The 18,032-nt window shown below is 38.8% G+C and overlaps 2 protein-coding genes across 6 annotated transcripts; one reads left to right on the top strand and one right to left on the bottom strand.

Moving 5' to 3' along the window:
- Positions 1 to 834: 834 nt before the first annotated feature.
- On the bottom strand, positions 835 to 11,050 carry mecp2 (methyl CpG binding protein 2). The gene is made up of 3 exons (XM_079467909.1): positions 10,903 to 11,050; positions 4,595 to 4,963; positions 835 to 3,888 (listed from the first exon to the last, which is right to left on the bottom strand). The coding sequence occupies exons 1-3, from the start codon at positions 10,932 to 10,934 to the stop codon at positions 2,664 to 2,666; spliced, it is 1,626 nt and encodes a 541-aa protein (XP_079324035.1). The 5' UTR covers positions 10,935 to 11,050; the 3' UTR covers positions 835 to 2,663.
- Positions 11,051 to 11,093: 43 nt separating this feature from the next.
- LOC306900694 (uncharacterized protein) lies at positions 11,094 to 17,447 on the top strand. Of its 5 annotated transcripts, none has more exons than XM_079467912.1 (11): positions 11,103 to 11,210; positions 12,975 to 13,086; positions 13,157 to 13,411; positions 13,795 to 13,968; positions 14,258 to 14,415; positions 14,919 to 15,117; positions 15,331 to 15,427; positions 15,742 to 15,913; positions 16,002 to 16,151; positions 16,362 to 16,501; positions 17,153 to 17,447. In XM_079467912.1, the coding sequence occupies exons 3-11, from the start codon at positions 13,167 to 13,169 to the stop codon at positions 17,216 to 17,218; spliced, it is 1,401 nt and encodes a 466-aa protein (XP_079324038.1). In that variant the 5' UTR covers positions 11,103 to 11,210; positions 12,975 to 13,086; positions 13,157 to 13,166; the 3' UTR covers positions 17,219 to 17,447. The 5 variants fall into 5 exon arrangements, with proteins under 5 accessions (XP_079324040.1, XP_079324039.1, XP_079324038.1 ...); XM_079467911.1 differs by having other exon boundaries at positions 12,938 to 13,086; XM_079467914.1 differs by lacking the exon at positions 13,157 to 13,411 and having other exon boundaries at positions 11,094 to 11,210.
- Positions 17,448 to 18,032: the final 585 nt, after the last annotated feature.

Raw genomic sequence — 18,032 nt, 5'->3', positions numbered from 1 at the left:
TACCCCATCTGCTCTTGACTATTTGAAATGATTACGTAGCCCTTGTTCAGAGCGCACACGCTCTTTAATCCATTGTGCCTCTTCCCAGTGGTGAGGGTTCGAAGAGGGGTAGGGTTGTGAGGGAGAAAATGGAACCGAACGGCTTTCGCTCTTAACGAAACCTTACATAAGGACACAAAGGGGAAAATTGCAAGAAGTATTGTCCCGTGGGATTATCCAATCTTATTCCATCTACACATTAAGTGAGAAAATATATATATATATTTTTTTCTTTAAACATATTTAAAATACCAGATAATGAGGCACTCACTATCCTAAAACACACTTTTAAATAAACAGAAACAAAAGACTCTGTCGCATGCATTTGAACCCCAGACGACAGCAAATATCGAAAACAACATCCTATTCTATAGTAGAACGAACAGACATATAAAGAGATTTACAGAGTGTTGGGTGTCATTCTCTCTGTTCTGATTGATAAACATTCGAATATACAATTTTCAGTATTGAAATCAATGAAAATGCACATCCTTCAATGAAGCCACAAAAACCATGTGTCATACACAAACAAAACCTTATGAAATACATTTTATAAGGTCAAACCCTCTTACTCGGATACTGGCATTCAAATATTCACATCAGTTACAACATCTTTCATCTGATAAGAGCACATTAAAAGTATAATTTTCTTTCTGCAATGTTGGATGTGAGGATCTGACTGCAATGTTTTTGTTACCTCATTAACTCAATTTGTGCCTAGAAACTGTATAGTAAAATAAAACGTTGACATAGCTTTGCAAACCATGTGTATTCTTTTTTTTTATTTTATATTTTATAGTTGGGGTTGTTTCTTTTTCAAGTAAACGAAAGACCAAAGAAAAACAGCTCTTTGTAAATACTAAATAAAGAAATAACCACCTCTATGCAGTCTAACCAGATAAATATCTGCAAATAAATGGATGGGCCTCTCACAATTTTTATAATTTGACATTTAAAGTAAGGTGCTTTCTATCTAGGAAAAGAAAGAAAACGGAAACAGAAACGGTTACTTTAAAATCCTAAACATCATGAACAAAGAAGAACTTCCTCAGTTTGGTTCAGAATTTCCATCCCTAATGTACAATTACAAATATTAGTTCTGAGACACTATTTATCAACATCATAAAATGAATGCATGTGGTTTTAATGTGTAGTCCTTGATTCTGAGCAAATCTTCTTTTGCTAAAAACTAGTCATATTTATGAGATAGAAAACCAGTAGGTGTGGACAATAAAACATTACATTATATCCAGGTGTACATATACACATGTATATTTTCCTTTCTATTTCGCCAAGCCAGCCAATTAACCAATAATGTTTGTTTATCATTTTAATGGCTACACCATGTAGACTTCACACCATGTGGTGTGGACTTCATAAGCCTTTATGTACAGAAAAGACTAAATACTGATATAAACAACTATTTTGTGTGTAGACCTAAAGCACGCAAACATAAGCAACCCATGCATCTGACACATCTATAGCCAGACAAGACATTTTATAAATATAGCCATCTATAAACTTATCCAATCTGAATCTGTTTTAAAACAGCAGCTCTATAGGAATAATCTATAACCAGATACAATCAAACAAAAAGCTTCATTTAAAACGATATCAGTTTTTGTTAGGGATTTGTGTTGTTGGAACACAAGGCCACTATTTCAGTTGTACGTCATAGAAACAAGCAGGTTAACCTAACAAATTCATTGCTCCGTCATTCATTCCTCTAAGCCAATGAATTTATACTTCAGACATCATACCGATCAAACGCATGTGCTTTCAATATTCTCTAACAAATACATTTGTGCTTTAGCTTCCTCACCAGATCCTTAAGCGTCCGCTCTAGTTGCATTTTATCCCGAAAAAATAGGCTATTAAGGAATACTCAAACAAAGGAAATACTATTACAAAATCTATTCAATAAATAAAAATGTCAGCTTAGCATGAACCCACAACCAGGAAGTTCTTTTCTGTCTGAGTTACGCTAGCTATTTTGATTGAAAAGGTTATGGCGTGAGGATGTGTTGCCAGCTCATACGGAAAGGTGACGTGGCCCTTCCCTTCAGCTCGCTCAATCGCCTGCCTTCCATCTTTTGCGAAGCCCATCAGATTTTGTCACCTTCATGACACGAAAGGAAAACACTGATATGACACCTTATATCCTAGGCTTGAGAAGACATGACTACAGCACGTTTTAATAATTTCGAGACCATTTCGATTGGGAAAGTTTTGCTTTTACGACAACTATGGCGTTTGACTTGTGCATCCATTACCACTTGAGCGTGTTTCTATTTCCTACAAGCTTTGACAAAGGAACAACGGTTCAGGTGAGTGCTAAGATATACTAATACAAAGATATAGTTGAAAAAAGGAAAATATAAAGAAAAAGGATAGCAGAGAAATCACCCGGAAGCAATATGTCAAAGATAATCATCGCCCCGCATCCAACCCAGAGAGAACGAGACACGACAGCTGCCTTTTGTTGAAGTACATTTACATTTTTGTATACTTTTGTTTCCTTTTCTTTTTTCCTCAGTAAAAAAGAACGTAAGATCACTCGTCTCGCTGCGACGGCCTTAACTTCCTTCACACGACAAGCTGCTGCTGATTGGTCAGTTAGTCAGTCAGCTCACTGGTTCGCTCACTGGTGTCCGGGACTCGACCGTTTCCTCTCGGCTCGGCCTCGGAACGGCGGATGGTGGTACAATGTCTCTCAACTCCTTGCCGTCCCCAGTCACAGTCGTCTGCTGCCCTCTCAGGTCAGTGGAAGCCATCTTGCTTGCGTTCTGAGCGTCCCTGCCTGAGGAGCTGTCAGTTCTGACTTCCTCCCTGCGGGCCGCGTACTCCTGTTTGGGCCTGGAGGCGCTCAAGTCACGGGGTTCGTTTTCTGCGGTCACAGGCACGGGTGGACCCCCTTGGGTGGAGTGACCCAGGGAGAGTTGGTGGGCCTGTGGAGTGTAGGTGGAGGGTGGCACGGCCTGCAAGTGTTGATGTGGGTGGTGGTGATGATGATGGTGGTGATGTTTAAAGTGCTGCCCTCGTTGATCTCTCTTCTTGTAACCCTTCGGAATACCACTCCCACTGCTGCCGTTCCCGGGATCCGTTGACGCCTCTTTGTGCTTCCGTCCAGGATGCTTGTGAAGCCTCTGTTCCGTTTCCACCTCCTCCCTTGCTGGGGTCACTGTTAAAACTGTCGGTCGTTTCAACACCACCGTTCCGGCGCTCGCCGTGGATGTGACTGTTGCGGAGGCAGTGGACCCCTCCAGTTCCTCTAGAGTCTCTCGTGTTTTTCGTTTCTTGATTGGAAGCGCCCTCTCCTGTACAGGTTTTGCGGAAGACTCCTTCTGAGCTTTCTTCTTGGCCTCGGCAGTGAGGATGGCAGCTGCGGCGTAAGCGGCACTAGAGCCCATCCCTGCTGCCGGCTGAGATGCAGCCGCTGGCTTGCGACCACGTTTTTTGGGAGTACTCGGTGGCTGCTGTTCAGATTTTCTTTTGCGTCCTCGCCGCGCTTTGACAACCGGCACTTGTCCCAATGGTGCCCCCGCTTCAGTTTTGGGGGCCACAAAGGGCATCTTTACGAGGAGTTTCCCTGGAGTCTTCTCCACGACGCGCTTCACCGCCACCCCCTCCGTGACCTGCCGCATCTTACCGCTGCCTTTGGGCCGGCCCCTCCCACGACCAGAGGGTTTCACCACTTTGGGCTTCTTTGGCGGTCTCTTTTCTCTGCGGGATGGGCTTCCTCGGCCTGTGACCGTAAAGTCAAAGTCATTGGGGTCCGTGGTGGTGTCGCCCACCTTCTGGAAGTATGCCATAAGCTCCACTTTGGAACGGAAGGCTTTGCCTTCTGGGCTGAAAAAACAAAGAAAACTATTTGAATAAGCGTGTGTGACATTATTGAAAATCTTAAAAATAAAATCTTTGATTTTGAGAGGGTGTCCTAAATATGAACCAAACATTTATATAAAATGAACATGAATAAATAAAAATTAATCTTCTTTTATTTTTAGGCTGTGCTGTGAAAAGGGGACACATCGGTTAGCAATCTTATCCATCACGTCACATTTGTTTGGTAGACCAGTGCATTTCTCAATATTGAATTATTTACTTACAATAGTCCTGTGCATTGATCCCCATACAGCTCTAAAATACAAATCTCTCTCTGTACTTGCAATCTGGATTTATTGAGCAACCACTGAGTTGTTATATTGCACTTTAAATGCTGTTGGGACACAACCTCTACAACCTTATGTTTTACACTGTATCTACACTGGAATCGGACGAACACTGAGTCCATCCTTCGCAGTGTAATTACATAGAAAAAATATAAAAACAAAATTTGTATCAGATTCTCAAAAAAAGCCAAATTATTTTATATATAATCCATATTATATATAAAATAAATGCATACTGCATGATGTTATATATTCTGTTATAATTGAAACCTTTTTTGCTATAATTGACACAACCAAATCTATTTTCAAAACTACATTAAAATCTTTGAGTGAACTTGTCCGTTAAATTTTTTTAACTGTAAGCATCGCTAATTTGTACTAACTTGATCAGATAGACATCGAATTTGCCGGCGGATCGGCCTGACTTGCGCTGTTTCAGCCTCCGCGTCCAACCCTGAGGCAGTGAAGGGTCCTCGTACAGCGGCCCTCGGTCCCGAATGATTGAGCGCCGCTGCTTGGCCGAGGCAGAAGATTCTGGAGCACTGAGAGCAGCTCCAACTTCAGGGTCAGTGGGTTCAGATTTTCCCGGCTCTCTCTGTTGTCCGTCATCCCCCTGATTGAACGGAGGCGCAGCTGGAGGAACGGAAACAGTGGCCTCCAGTTTTTCCACATCTTGTCGTTCTTTTTTGCTTTTCTTCTGCTTCTGGGTCTTGTCTTTGGAGCCTTCCTGGTCTTCATTTTTGTCCTCACCTCTGCTGACAACACAAAAGTTACACTCTGAGACAGGTTGACAGTATAACAACTGCTTGTCTAAATGCCTATGAAGTACATGGAAAACTGACAGTTGTGCTGTGCTTGCATATTTGTCTTCATCAGAACACTATTTTTATTCAAAGCCTGCTCATTGTCAGGTCACACGAGCTCTATTAAATACCACCAACAGACAGACGACATGTGCACAGAATTTAAAGTGTTGGCGTCAAACCTTCCCCAACTTAATCACATAAAGCAATTCAATTTGTGGTTCAACGTGATGATGGCATGTAAAAGCCGAGTCTAGGACGCATCTATGCAGTAACTTTAATTCTTGCTTCATTTACACACACAGGAAAATCCCTCTGAGGGTGTAAAACAGATTACTCTTGCATGCAAAACCACGACATCTGAATCATTGTCTCCAAAGGATGGAGGAATTTCCAAGTTGTCTGAAGCTCGTCCCTCACAGGAACAGCAAACTCTTTTGATTTATTATGTTTATTTGCACAAAATTATAATCTTAATTTGCTTTGAAGTGTTATTGCATGAAATGTTATTGCATGTTCTTGGTCACATGGTGTTTACATTTTTAACAATTAACAAAATTATTAAACCCATATTTTTATTATTTTAATCTCTGCAACAGAAAAATGCAGGTTCAAACTAAAGTACTGTATATTAAAACCAGTGCGGTGCTTACTTCCGGATAAGCCTACAAAAATACATCATCTCTGAGGTACTGGATACCCAGTAAGGAACTGCACTACCCTAAAAACCAGAAACCTATACTTTCAAAACACTTACACCATGTCTACAGTGGACACGGCATGATGTGACACACGGCTTGTTCTGATTGGATTGTCGTGCCGTATCCAGTGTTGACAAAATTTAAAATCATAATGGGTTCTTATGCGTTCTATTGTCTTTTGTTGCATGGCTTTCGGTGTAGACACGGTGTTACGTACTTGTGTATATGAATCATGTCACTGTACTTAAACAGCTAATTTTCATACATCTTATTAACTTCTATAAGTTTATATACATCGTTTGCAATGTTTTACAGGATATATTCAACCATAAAATAACAAAATCTCTATATATCTAATCAAAGTTTTAAATGCTGTGATTTAAACCTACTGCACTACGGGAAGACCCAGTTTCACAAAAAAGGATTTATTTTAAGACAGGACTACGCCTTTGTTAAATAAGGATAAGTAATTTTTATAAAAATGCCTTCGTAAAAACAATACTAGCATTAATCTTGAGTCAAAACAGTAGCATTGACATGTTTAAGGATATGTCATTGCAAGTATTTCAGTTAAAACAGCTCAAACTTGCATTTTAGTCTGGGACTAGGCTTAAGCCTTGATTGTGAAACGGGGCAATAATGTTTAGTGACTACAGAACCTAAAAAGGTAACGGATGTTAAATAGGAAACTCTGATTTGTATATAATGCCTGATGACACATAAAAGTGACATCATAATAAATAACTCTTTAAAGAGTGGGTTGAAATACATTTCAAAATGAGACGATATTTTTAAATCGCAGAGAAATACATGTTAAAGATCGGTGTTAAAAGTAAAATAAACATTTAAAACATTCTCAAATTAAAAGCTAACGTTTTTGTCTTCAAATCACTTCATAACAATGTTAATAAAGCTTAAAAGAACATAAAAGTAAACATCAGATTCAAACATAAAACAACGGTTACAACCATAGTTTCCAGTCATTTTTGTATACCAGGGTTTAAAAAAAAGTTCTGAAACTGAATCATTTGGCCTACATTGGAGAAACAGTTCAACAAGTTTACTGAAAAGAAAGACCTGAACCAAAAAGTCGCTTACGAAGACCATGTTTTTATCTCCATTCGCTTTAAGGTTTTCAATGATTTTAGGAACCCTGTACCGACAAGCTCATTATCATCGCAGCATGGCAACGATTTAATTGCAGCGTAAAGTAATTATTAATAGTCAAAATTACATTTGTCAATGTTGGCTGTATAATGTAGTTCATGACCACTTTGTGTTCTATTGATAAAGACAAGCGTAAAACTTGCCAGAAAATACTAATCGTGTAGGCCATTCAATAAGTTGACAGACTTGCTTGACCAATCTCCCATTACCCATCATTCTCTGCCTAAACGCAATAATGATCAAATACCTACATGAAATTCCCCATTTACACATTTATTTATTCAAAATCACTTCAACACACATCACCTCTCATGAGGACTTGACTGTGTAGCTTTTGCCCTCAACTGGACATCAATGTATCTATGTTAATTACATTAAGTATGGTCCAATTACAAAATATTTAGGACAGCCTATACAGTGAATGTTTAATTAAATATGGATTAATTACACTATCTCTGCGTACAAATTTGAATATTGCAGTATGCAATATGCAAGTCATAAATGAGAGATATCAGACGCTTAATTGCTTCCGCCGTTACTTCTCAGTATGCACATGATGCATACCATGCTATTCCATGAGGCCACCAATTTCAAATAGTTAATAAATGAAACTGTGAGGCGGGTGGCTCTTTTAAAGTTTAAGTGGTATAGGCACAAAGAAATGTATTTCTTGTGGTTATATTGTACTTGTCTAACAATACCAAGGTGTTGTTAATAAAACATCATAAGTCAACTAACATACAGGCTGAATGTCCATAAAAACATGATGCATCATGCCAGTCATACTGCACCCACATTACGTGCGTTCCATTTGGCCGTAAGTGGACTGGAAATTGGACTTACATTTACATTTACATTTATTCATTTGGCAGACGCTTTTATCCAAAGCGACTTACAAGTAGTTTTATACAGTGGCACATTAGTGCAGGGCAATCAGGGATAAGGTGCCTTGCTCAAGGGCCCTTCAGTCATGACCTGCTGGCACTGAGATTAGAACCGGTAACCTTCTGATCCAAGCACAACGCTCTAACCATTAGGCCACAGCTGACTTCACAGGATGTTCCGCCATCTTAATCGAGATTTCAATCCGAAGGGAGTGAACATGTTCAATTCGAAGGGCACTGCGAACGGCGTATGGAATCAGGGAACATCGAAAATCAAAAGTCATGAAACAACAGACGAGTTTACGTAAAGCTTTTGTACATTGTGAAAGTTTATTTAATTTATTTATTAATTATATTAAATAATGTGATTTTTTTTCACAGAAATATGTTATTTTACTTTTTGTAGCATTGTTATTATATATGTTATTTGCAATTATATTTTATTTTATTGTCCAATAAAAGTGTTTAAGGATTCATCCATTTTGCTATTATTATTCAAACTAATGTAAATTTAAAAGGGCTAAGCAACAGCAGTTCATTTTATAATGTTATTAGGGGTGTCCCCGGCAAAGGATTGACATAGTCGAATCAGAATTTTCACGTCTTGCCTACAGTCGACTGATAGTCGAATCATACATTTATGTTTGTGTGTGTGCACGCGGATGACACCAGGTGGTAAAGGGTAAAGCGCAAAGTGCAGCACCATAAAACAATCACACATTCATTTACAGAATTTGTTTAGAACAGAATATACCTTGATATTAAAAAATTGGAAATGAAACGAAATAAGCCAGAATCAAGTCACAATGTCCAAAATAAATGTGTTCAGGCAAAATGTCTGAAATACAGGGGAACATATTTTTAAAACACATGCCACAAATAGTAAAATTACCAGATCTCGCCTCAAAACTATTTTTAAAACGGATCGATAATAACCAAAAAAGGGAATACAACAATTTCACCAATAAACTATCAATAAAGGACCGTGCTGCTTCTGGTAACCGCTCTCACAGCACCGAAGACGCGGAGGATTAAGAACACATCTTCACATAGTTGACCAAATAAAAATTTACTTATATATTGCGCATTACAGTAGTTTAAAATAATCAAAGCTGCATCATTCAAATAATAAATTGATATAATTTTTATTTTATTAAATAATAAATACAAGCATAAACAAAAATTAAGGTTATACGAGATTAATAATGCGTGTTACGTTTATGGATATTTCTTAATTTAGTTTTTAGTAAAGTTACAATTACAATATTTATTTATATAATAATCTCCAATTGAGCGTTTTTTCAGCGAATCCTGTGCTCAGGGAGTAGGGAGCAGTGAACACTACGTAGGAACCCTATCAAATGGAACACAGCTAAATGTGTGTAAAATAACGCTGTAACAATATCAAAATATCACAGTATGATAATACCTATAAACAACGTCCACGGTACAATATTTATTGCGGAATTTAAATGATGGAAACGTGCCGTAGGCATCCTCTTTTCTATTATCTGTAATCATAGCTGTTGCTTATAGGTATAAGTCAGTACGAAATGGGTCAAACGACATACAAATCCTTTTTATAAAATAAAATTATTGCACTAGATGGACCTTGCCAAAGGTAACATCTATTATTTTTTCGGACATTCTCTATGTTAGGCCTCAAAGATCTTTAATTTCATAGTCATGTGACCACGATAATAGAGACAATTTTGTGGTTATTGCGATTACAAGATATCACTAGTTTCGTTACATTCCTAGTATTAAACAAACCAAATAAACTCTTGGGACTTTAGAACTTCCTTTCACAGTATGCAATTTCAGACACAGTGGATGCTGGCCTACTAAAGAATATTGTGTAAACAACAACAACTGCCTGAAAGACTTGAACACAAGCAGGTTGTATCTGTGTGCATTTCAACTTCTCTTTGAGTGATAACATATATTTACCCTATAACATTACAATAAATAATCAAGACGACAATCTGTTGTTCTCTTGTTGGTGGCACATGACACTATAAACGTTTTATTTTTGTGCAAATAATTAATGACGGAAAACCCTCCCAAACCATAACACTGTAAAACTATCAAATAGTCCACAGCCAGCTTTATCCCACTTTCATATGCACCCAATGAACCAGCGTCACTTCTGGCATGAAATGCACGAGGCATGCAACACATGAAGAAGTTGCAGAGGACAAAAACACAATGTCACAAGTGTGTGTGCACAAGACGTGAACCATTGTGTTTTGCATATCACCCAGCATATGTACCCCCCCCCTCCTGCGGTCCACCAAACACACATACTGACAAATATTATGCTGCTACATATGATGGCTCGTACCGGAAGTCATCTCAACAACATTACCGTGCAAGCTTACGAAGTTATCCGGTTCATTGATGTAATATGTTTTGTATGAAGTTATACAGCTCGCATGCTGCAGGGGCCAAATGAGCAGGAACAACAACAACAACAACAGACACACACTGACATCAGGCAGAGAAATAGCACACTGCTCAACTTGCTTCCATATGCAAACTTGCTATCTGACGCCGTGCATCTACTCGCACACAGGAAACCTACGGTACACCTCTTCACAGGACTGACACGCACATTTAACCACTTAAATGACTTCCACGCCAGGACAGACGGCTATATGTGGAGCAAATCTCATTCCCTGTCCTACAGCGTCACTAGCAAGCTAACTTACTTCAAGCTGGTTTTGACAGCTAGCATGAAAACAACACCGCAACATGCTGCATATATCAGCAAAACAAATCATCTGACATCAAACCCGTGCACGTGAACCCCCACGCAGCTCTATATATCAGAAGAGTTGCGAAGTAACGTCGGAAAATGACACCGAACACACCTCCTGTCACTAGCGCAAGCGCGGCTAACGCGAGCGGCTCTCGTGCCGCACAAAGTCTCCTCCGATCATCCATGAGGTGGAAAAAGAGCGGGGAAATACATGTGACGTATTCTCAACGCCTTCGCGGGCTAGCGCGGCTAACATTTTCCCCCCTCAGCCTGTCTGACTAAACATCGCAGCGACGATCAAAAGCTACGCCATCGTCAATCGCAACGCCTGACATCGGAATCCTTGACAATGAGAATGATGAGATTTACACTTACAGTCTCTCCTCTCCGCTCTCTGCGGCGGCCATTTTTATTTAAATAAATAAATTCCCAAAAAATCACGCAACATCTTTGTGGGTACCCCTCACCCTCCTCTCCCACTCCCTCTAACACAACACCATCATAGGGACGCGAGATATCGCGAGAGGTGGGGTTGAAGGAAACGGGGGTAAAACGCAGGCTCTCGCGAGACCGGAGAAGCGGATAATCACAGAGGGGGAAAACGTCCAGGCCGAGGAAAGCTGCATTGCACATCAGAATAATCGTGGAAAACTGTATTAATTATGTCCGAGTTTCGTTCTGTGGTAAAGTATTGATTCTTTAGCTTGTATTAATATTAAGGTGATTTTTTTGTCATCGCAATTTTTGTCTTGAGGTCAAAGTGTAGATCTGCAAATAACATTTTTTAATAGGTCAACACATCACACGAGAAAAACAAGGAGTGCCACTTTGAATAAAAGGAAACAATTATCAATGCATTTCAGTGAAATAAACTATGAAGAAATAGAACTGCTTAGAATAATCACTCCTGGCAACTGTTTTTCTAAGTCCATTAGCCAATTGTTTTCTTTATCCATTTTTGTAAATCATGCTCTAAACAAGAAAGAATAATGCTCTTTGTTTCTGATATATTGCTTATAACTGTTAAGAGTTGTACATACATTGACATTATCATCAGTTTTAATGTAAACAGTCAACCAAGGCAGATGTTATTTATGTCTTCATCTAATTCAGCTGTTTAAAGGAATGTGATAATACAGTAAGAAAGAAGAGGAAACGAGGATTGTATCTGCGGAGATGTCACATACGTGAAAGTGGTGATTTACAGGCATCGTTCTATAATTTATTCAATAAAAATATATCAATGCATTTATGTTGCTCTGCCAGTTAAATTATTTTTACTTCGCCACAGCTATATAAAGCAGTGATAGCACTTTTAAATATTCTTTCAGATACATTTAAAGGGGTCATATGACACGGCTAAAACGAATATTATCGTTTGTTTTTAGATGTGATTCAATGTTTACACAAGATTTAAGGTTTAAGGTCATACCGTGCATACCGTGCACTTTGCCCCGCCTCTCTGAAACGTGCTGGTTTTTTACAAAGCTCATCGCTCTGAAAAGCGAGGTGTGCTATGATTGGCCAGTTAACCAGTGCGTAGTCGAATACTGCAAGAGTGTGGCGGAAATGTAACCTCTTACCTTACATACGTATACGTTTGGGCGTCAAATCATGCCACGAACTGACGTCGATTTGAGGGGGCGTGGTTACATGTCGTTTCAGGCATGTCTGGGTGAGCATTCACTTTTAGATAGAATGCATATTCAGGGAGAATCCCCCCGTCCCACGGGGAGGACTGGTTAAGGAGTAAGGAGGTCATGGGTGGGTAGGGGCAGTCCGAGAGCGGGAAGTCCGGGTGGGTTTTTCTGGGGACTTGGTAGGGGCAGGCCTGGCTGCAGCGAGGGTAGGGGAGTAATCCCTGGGGGATGCGGCGGGGGAATCCCCCATAAAGCTCTCCTCCCCCGGATGCTGGCAGGAGGGCCAGGGACTGTGGCGGTTGGGACGTAAGGTTCTGAGTCCTCCAGGGATTCAACAGTAGACTAATATGGTGTACAAAAACTTAAACAAGTTACATATCTTATACAAACAGTAAATTAACAAATTGAATTAATAAATACTTCACTAACTGTTTATGGTGCACGTAAGTTTAAATGAATACCATAATGTTAAGATTAGATTAGATTCAACTTTATTGTCATTACATATACAGTGTAACGAAATGTAGTTTAGGTCTAACCAGAAGTGCAATTAGCAAGTGCAGGATATACAGTTCAAATAAATACAGAATACAATATTGAGAAAATATTATACAGTGGGCATGGATTATGAATATATTTTACAGTAGGTATGTTCTATGAAAATATGACAGTAGGTATTATGAACAATATATACAGATGACTATATACTATGAACATTAATGTACAGAAACCATTTATTATAACGCCAATTCATCTTATTTGATTAATAGCACAGCAATATCACAGCTCTATGGTACTTTGCTGTAGGATCACCTAATGAAGTTGACCACACCTATGATGACCTTGAGGACCAATGATGAAACCACTCCCACCCATTCACACTCCACCCCTCACCTGGTAAACGTGGCAGCAAACTGAAGTGAGTGTATGGTCAATCGTCCGTTAATTAAATGCGACATTGATTTAAGTAGGTTTGTGTGGATAACTAGGTCTCTTACGATGTGGACCGCTGGACTTTTTGCATATTTCGGCGTCTCTGTTCTCGTCTGTGCAATGAGCAGCGACAGAAGTTTAGATGATAAAGGCCGCGTTGAGTTTCTCAGAGCGCGTGAACTGGCGACGCAACCCCGCTATGGCGCGTGCTGGTCCCGCGCGCTCAAGAACATACAGTCAAGCTGCAGTCAGTTCAATGAGGATGTGCAGAGCAAAATTGCGCTGTCCTTCACACACTGCCACCTGCAAAGGTTATATCTGCTTCTTATACTGCACTTAATATAAACCCCCGCTTAGCTGGTCAATGATGCTTCAGAAACCTTTTTTTTGCAATAAATTATTTACAATTTTACCCTTATAGTCATCATTTAAAGCTAAACAAAGTCCCCTTAAAGAATCAAATTGTAATTTGCATAGTCCCAGCTAAATTTGAACATGATATAGGCTGAATAAGTTAATAAATACAATTTGACGCTTGTGGCTGTTGCATCATCGGGGTAAAAGTGTTATGGTTTGCCTTTCATTTGTAGTTATTTTATTCAGCGTTAGCAATTCTTTCTGTGAAAAAACAGACACCGTTGGTTGTTGACCACTGTTTTGACAGCATAATGTGTTGTTTGATTGTCTGTTGCAGGTCAGGTCGTGCTTTTCCAGAGTGTCCTGAAAACAGCGATGTCAAAACATGCACACAGGACATGGACCCGGTTGCCTTCAATGCATACACTGAGTTTTTCACTCATGCACACAGTATATGTCATTATCTGCAGAGTGAACGCTGGCAACACAGAGCAGAAAACACCATTCACAAGTACTACTGTCTCAGCTCAAGATTGTAGCTTTTAATAATCATACCAAAAATAAACATGTTAATGCTATGAACTGTTTTTTATGACAGGTTTTTTTGTTTTGCTTTGAACTGGAATATTAATCCTTGGTGGAAGTTATATTTCCTTTGATTCATTTTTATAACAGACATCGTGAAATAATTATTTGTAAAAAAAATTTTAGACTAAAGGATGACTTTAGTAAAATGTGGCATAGCTTACCCCACTTGTCACTATGATAAATGCGTCAGACTAAATGTTTGTGTATCTCAGGCTTACCGAGAGTTCAGCTGGGGTGGCGGAGCAGTTGACATCCACCCAGCGGATGGCAGAAGATCTGGTTATAGCCCAAAGCGCGGCGCTCGAGTCCCAGGAGACCATCCTACGCAATGGAGAAGAGCTAAAGAGCACGCTGCAGGACTCAACACAAGGTGCTGCTTTCAATTAAATGAGAGAATATTGAAGGGTGATGTTTGCTTTTGAATTACTGGTGGTAAAAATTGTACGTGTTTGTCCAAAGGCCAGTCCTGTTGTATCACATATTGTGATGTGGGTCATATATTTACTGTCATCAGTTGATACACTTTGATGTTCCATTGCCGCCATGTAGCTTTTTATTTATTGCTTTAAAAATATCAGCATGGTTGAAAACATATGTACATATTTTCCATTGTAGGTTTTGTTTACACTTGCTCTCCATGACCTATGATTGTGTTAGATCATGCTAAAGTAAGCTACTGTGATTTCAGAGAAATGTAAACAAATATGCTAACATGTTTTCTAGAATTATTCAGAGTAAAGTGCATTGCTGTATGTTTTGTATGCTTTACAGATGAGGCGATGTTAATTTGGAGTATGTGTTGTCTGTAGCTTGTTTGTCTCATTCTTTGGATGTGTGCAGTAACACGGACTGTTCTGAAATGCTTGCTTTCAGGTTTGAGAGATGTGTTTGCAGAAATGAGGCATTCTGCTCAGGAGCAGCAGGTGGCGTTTGCTGAGATCTTTAACCGTGTGGCTTTTATCCAGAGCTTCATCATGTCCGAGACGCACACATTTAGTTCCCTCTTCTACAACGCTCTGGGCATCGTTGCCTCTTTTTTTCTGACCTCTGTGCAGCGTACAAATGGTGCCAGGTGAGCATTTCTCTTCATGTTGTGATTTTAATATCACGTTATACTATTTAAATTTTAGTAGTGATAGTCATAATTGAATTTAACATGTTATATATTCTTATGATGCCTTTCAATTAAATGGGAGATAATTGTAAAATAAAATAACCTACATAAACAAAAATCATCTTAATTTTGACATTTACACAAATGAATTGTAAATGTTTTTCATCTCAGATTTTTTCTTTTCGGAATCGTGGCTTTGAATGTGTATTTGGAAAGGATGATCTGTCAGATGGTTTTGGAAAATGAGGATGAAGGTTATCAACAGATGGTAAGAAACGTGCATAATGCAAAAAACGTATATAAACACTGCTTAGTGTTAAATTAAATGAACTAATTTCTCAACCATCTTGTTGAGATGCATGCTGGGATGCTTTTTAAACGGTATTAAATGAGTTCTGTTGTATCTCGTTCATTTTTTCTTCACTGTCTGGTCCACTTAAAGTTTTGTAAGCTAATTATTTGTTAAATGTATTAATATGAAATCTAATTTTATTATTTTAAGCATACACTCTTAAAAAGAATGTTCAAGACATTTGTGAGCTGTTAATTATTACATTAAGGATTATTTTTCTTTTTGCACAGGAGAGACTCACCTTTTTAGTTGGAATCCTCAGAAGAGCTATGATTCTAATCGGCTGTCTCATTCTGCTATACTTTGCTATGCGGTATCGGAACATCAGCAGAGAAAGTATGGAGATTCTGCAAGAGCTCAAGGAGACGCGATCTGACCTTCAGCAGGCCCTCCAGAGAGCAGGTGTCTCCTGGAGAGCACTTTCCCCAACATTTACATTTTTTTAAAGTCTCCAGAACTAGTTGTAGATCTTTCTTCTGACGTCTTGCAGAAGGTCTGTCTGCATCTGTGGATAAATGGAACAGAACCAGACGAAAACAATGGGAATGCAAGGAAGAAGATAGCGACGGCAGTTTAGTTATTTTACATCCCTCTAGTGTTGTGAATTCGGCTCTGTCCACATTCTCGGGCTCTTGTGACAGTAAGCACAGCTTCTTAATGTTTGACATTTTCATCTGAGCAGGAGTCAATTTGCATTTAATTTAGTCCTGTTTTTTTAAGAGTCTCCCTGAGTATAGACAGTGATACAGTTCATCTATATGTAATATGGTTTACTCAACTGAATAATCATTTGGTGATTAAAGATGACTTTAATCCTAAACCTGAAGCAAATGTGTTTGTGTGTTATCAGCCCAGCATTGTGAGAGCTTTTCTCCATCGCTGGAAACAAAGAGTACCACAGAACCCATGAGACGAAGGCGACGCACTTCAGGGTCTCGTGTGAGGCCATCTGCCGCTGTGGTGTACAGTGTGCTGGTGGATAATGATCAGGTGCTGTAAAACAACATGAATACATTTTAATTATTGTTTTAATAGTCACATTCTTCTGTCATGATTGACCTTTATGTTTCACCAAACCCTTTTTCCCCTGTCGAGTACAAATATAAAACAGCACTTTTTATTCACAAAGAGTTCACACTGACAAACTGTGTAAGGGGCCGTTCTCACTATGGACGAGAAATAAATGGTTTAAAAATATTGTTTTGTTTTGTTTTTTGGCACTGATCTAAGATGACAACATACTCACAGCTTCTCCCGTCTCCTCTCGTCTTAGTGTCCCTTTTGCAAAATATAAGACAATAGCAGGTCACCTGCATCCGTCTTTGTGACTGTAACATCACAGTGTATGAGCTTAAAATGAACAAAACATAATCATTATAAATCATCCGTTGGTGTCAACAGCCTTTAATAGGAAAATTCAAACTAAAAGTCATTTTAAAATTCTCAATAACAGCAATGATAAGGATTTTCTTATTTAACTAATAAAAACATTTTCTTCATATAAGACACCTCTCTGTTGAATATTGAAAATATTTATATTGATGCAGTTGTGAATGTTAAAAACATGAATGGTGTTCAATCATATTCTGATAAGAGATGTACATTATGTGTATTAATGAGATTTAATTGCTTCCCTTACAGCCGAGGTATAGCCTTAGAAGTCGAAGATCATTGTGTGGTCCAGAGGTTAGTGAAATAAGACACTGATACCCAATATCTGAAAGAGTTCCATCCATTGTGATCCAAAGATGCCAAGAAAAATCCAAAAGTCACATTCATCCAAAGAGAAGCCACGAAAAACCCCAAAGCCACATCATCCAAAAGATCAGAACTCTTTGAAAGATTTTTTCAATGTTTTCTGCTTTTTAACCTTAAGCATTGTTGTGATTGTAATGTTTTATGTTTTTACAAATACAATAAATAAATTTCAGTGACACTTAAGTGGAAAGAAGCATTTAATTCAGCTGACTGTTTAACCATCAGCAGTAATGATCTGTACCTCCTGCTTGATTCAAATGAAACTCTGAGCAAGACTGACATCTAATGGTGAAAAGCTTAAACCAGCCTCCTGTGTTGGACGCACAGTTGGACCATGTGTTGTGTAACATATACAACATGACCTCATTAATGCACTACTAATGTTTAAGCAGAAGACATAAACATCCAAAATGTGTCAGGCACAGTGACCTGCGAGGAGACCCAGTCCTGCAGCATCTGCTGCTACTGACTCTGTACAAACTCGAGTTATATAAACACAGCTGACTTTGAAGCTGTTTTTCCCATATCGTCATTTACGGAAAACTAGAAAAAGGTAAATACCTAAAGCCAGATTCAAACCAATTTAAGGAATGGAGTAGAATAAGAGCTAATCAAATAAATACAATAATGTTAAAAATAATATGACTGTGACGGTATGATTTATCCCACAGTAATAAGAAAAGATCCTTGTTAGGATCATTTGAGATTATGCATTGTAATTTTCATGACATTCCCACCCCCTAAAAATTCCCATTATCACGAT

The sequence above is a fragment of the Barbatula barbatula genome (genome assembly GCF_947034865.1).
Source record: "Barbatula barbatula genome assembly, chromosome: 11".
NCBI classification, from domain to species: Eukaryota; Metazoa; Chordata; class Actinopteri; order Cypriniformes; family Nemacheilidae; genus Barbatula; species Barbatula barbatula.
The sequence above is the reverse complement of the archived record's forward strand: the minus strand, read 5'-3'. Positions and strand labels throughout refer to the sequence as shown.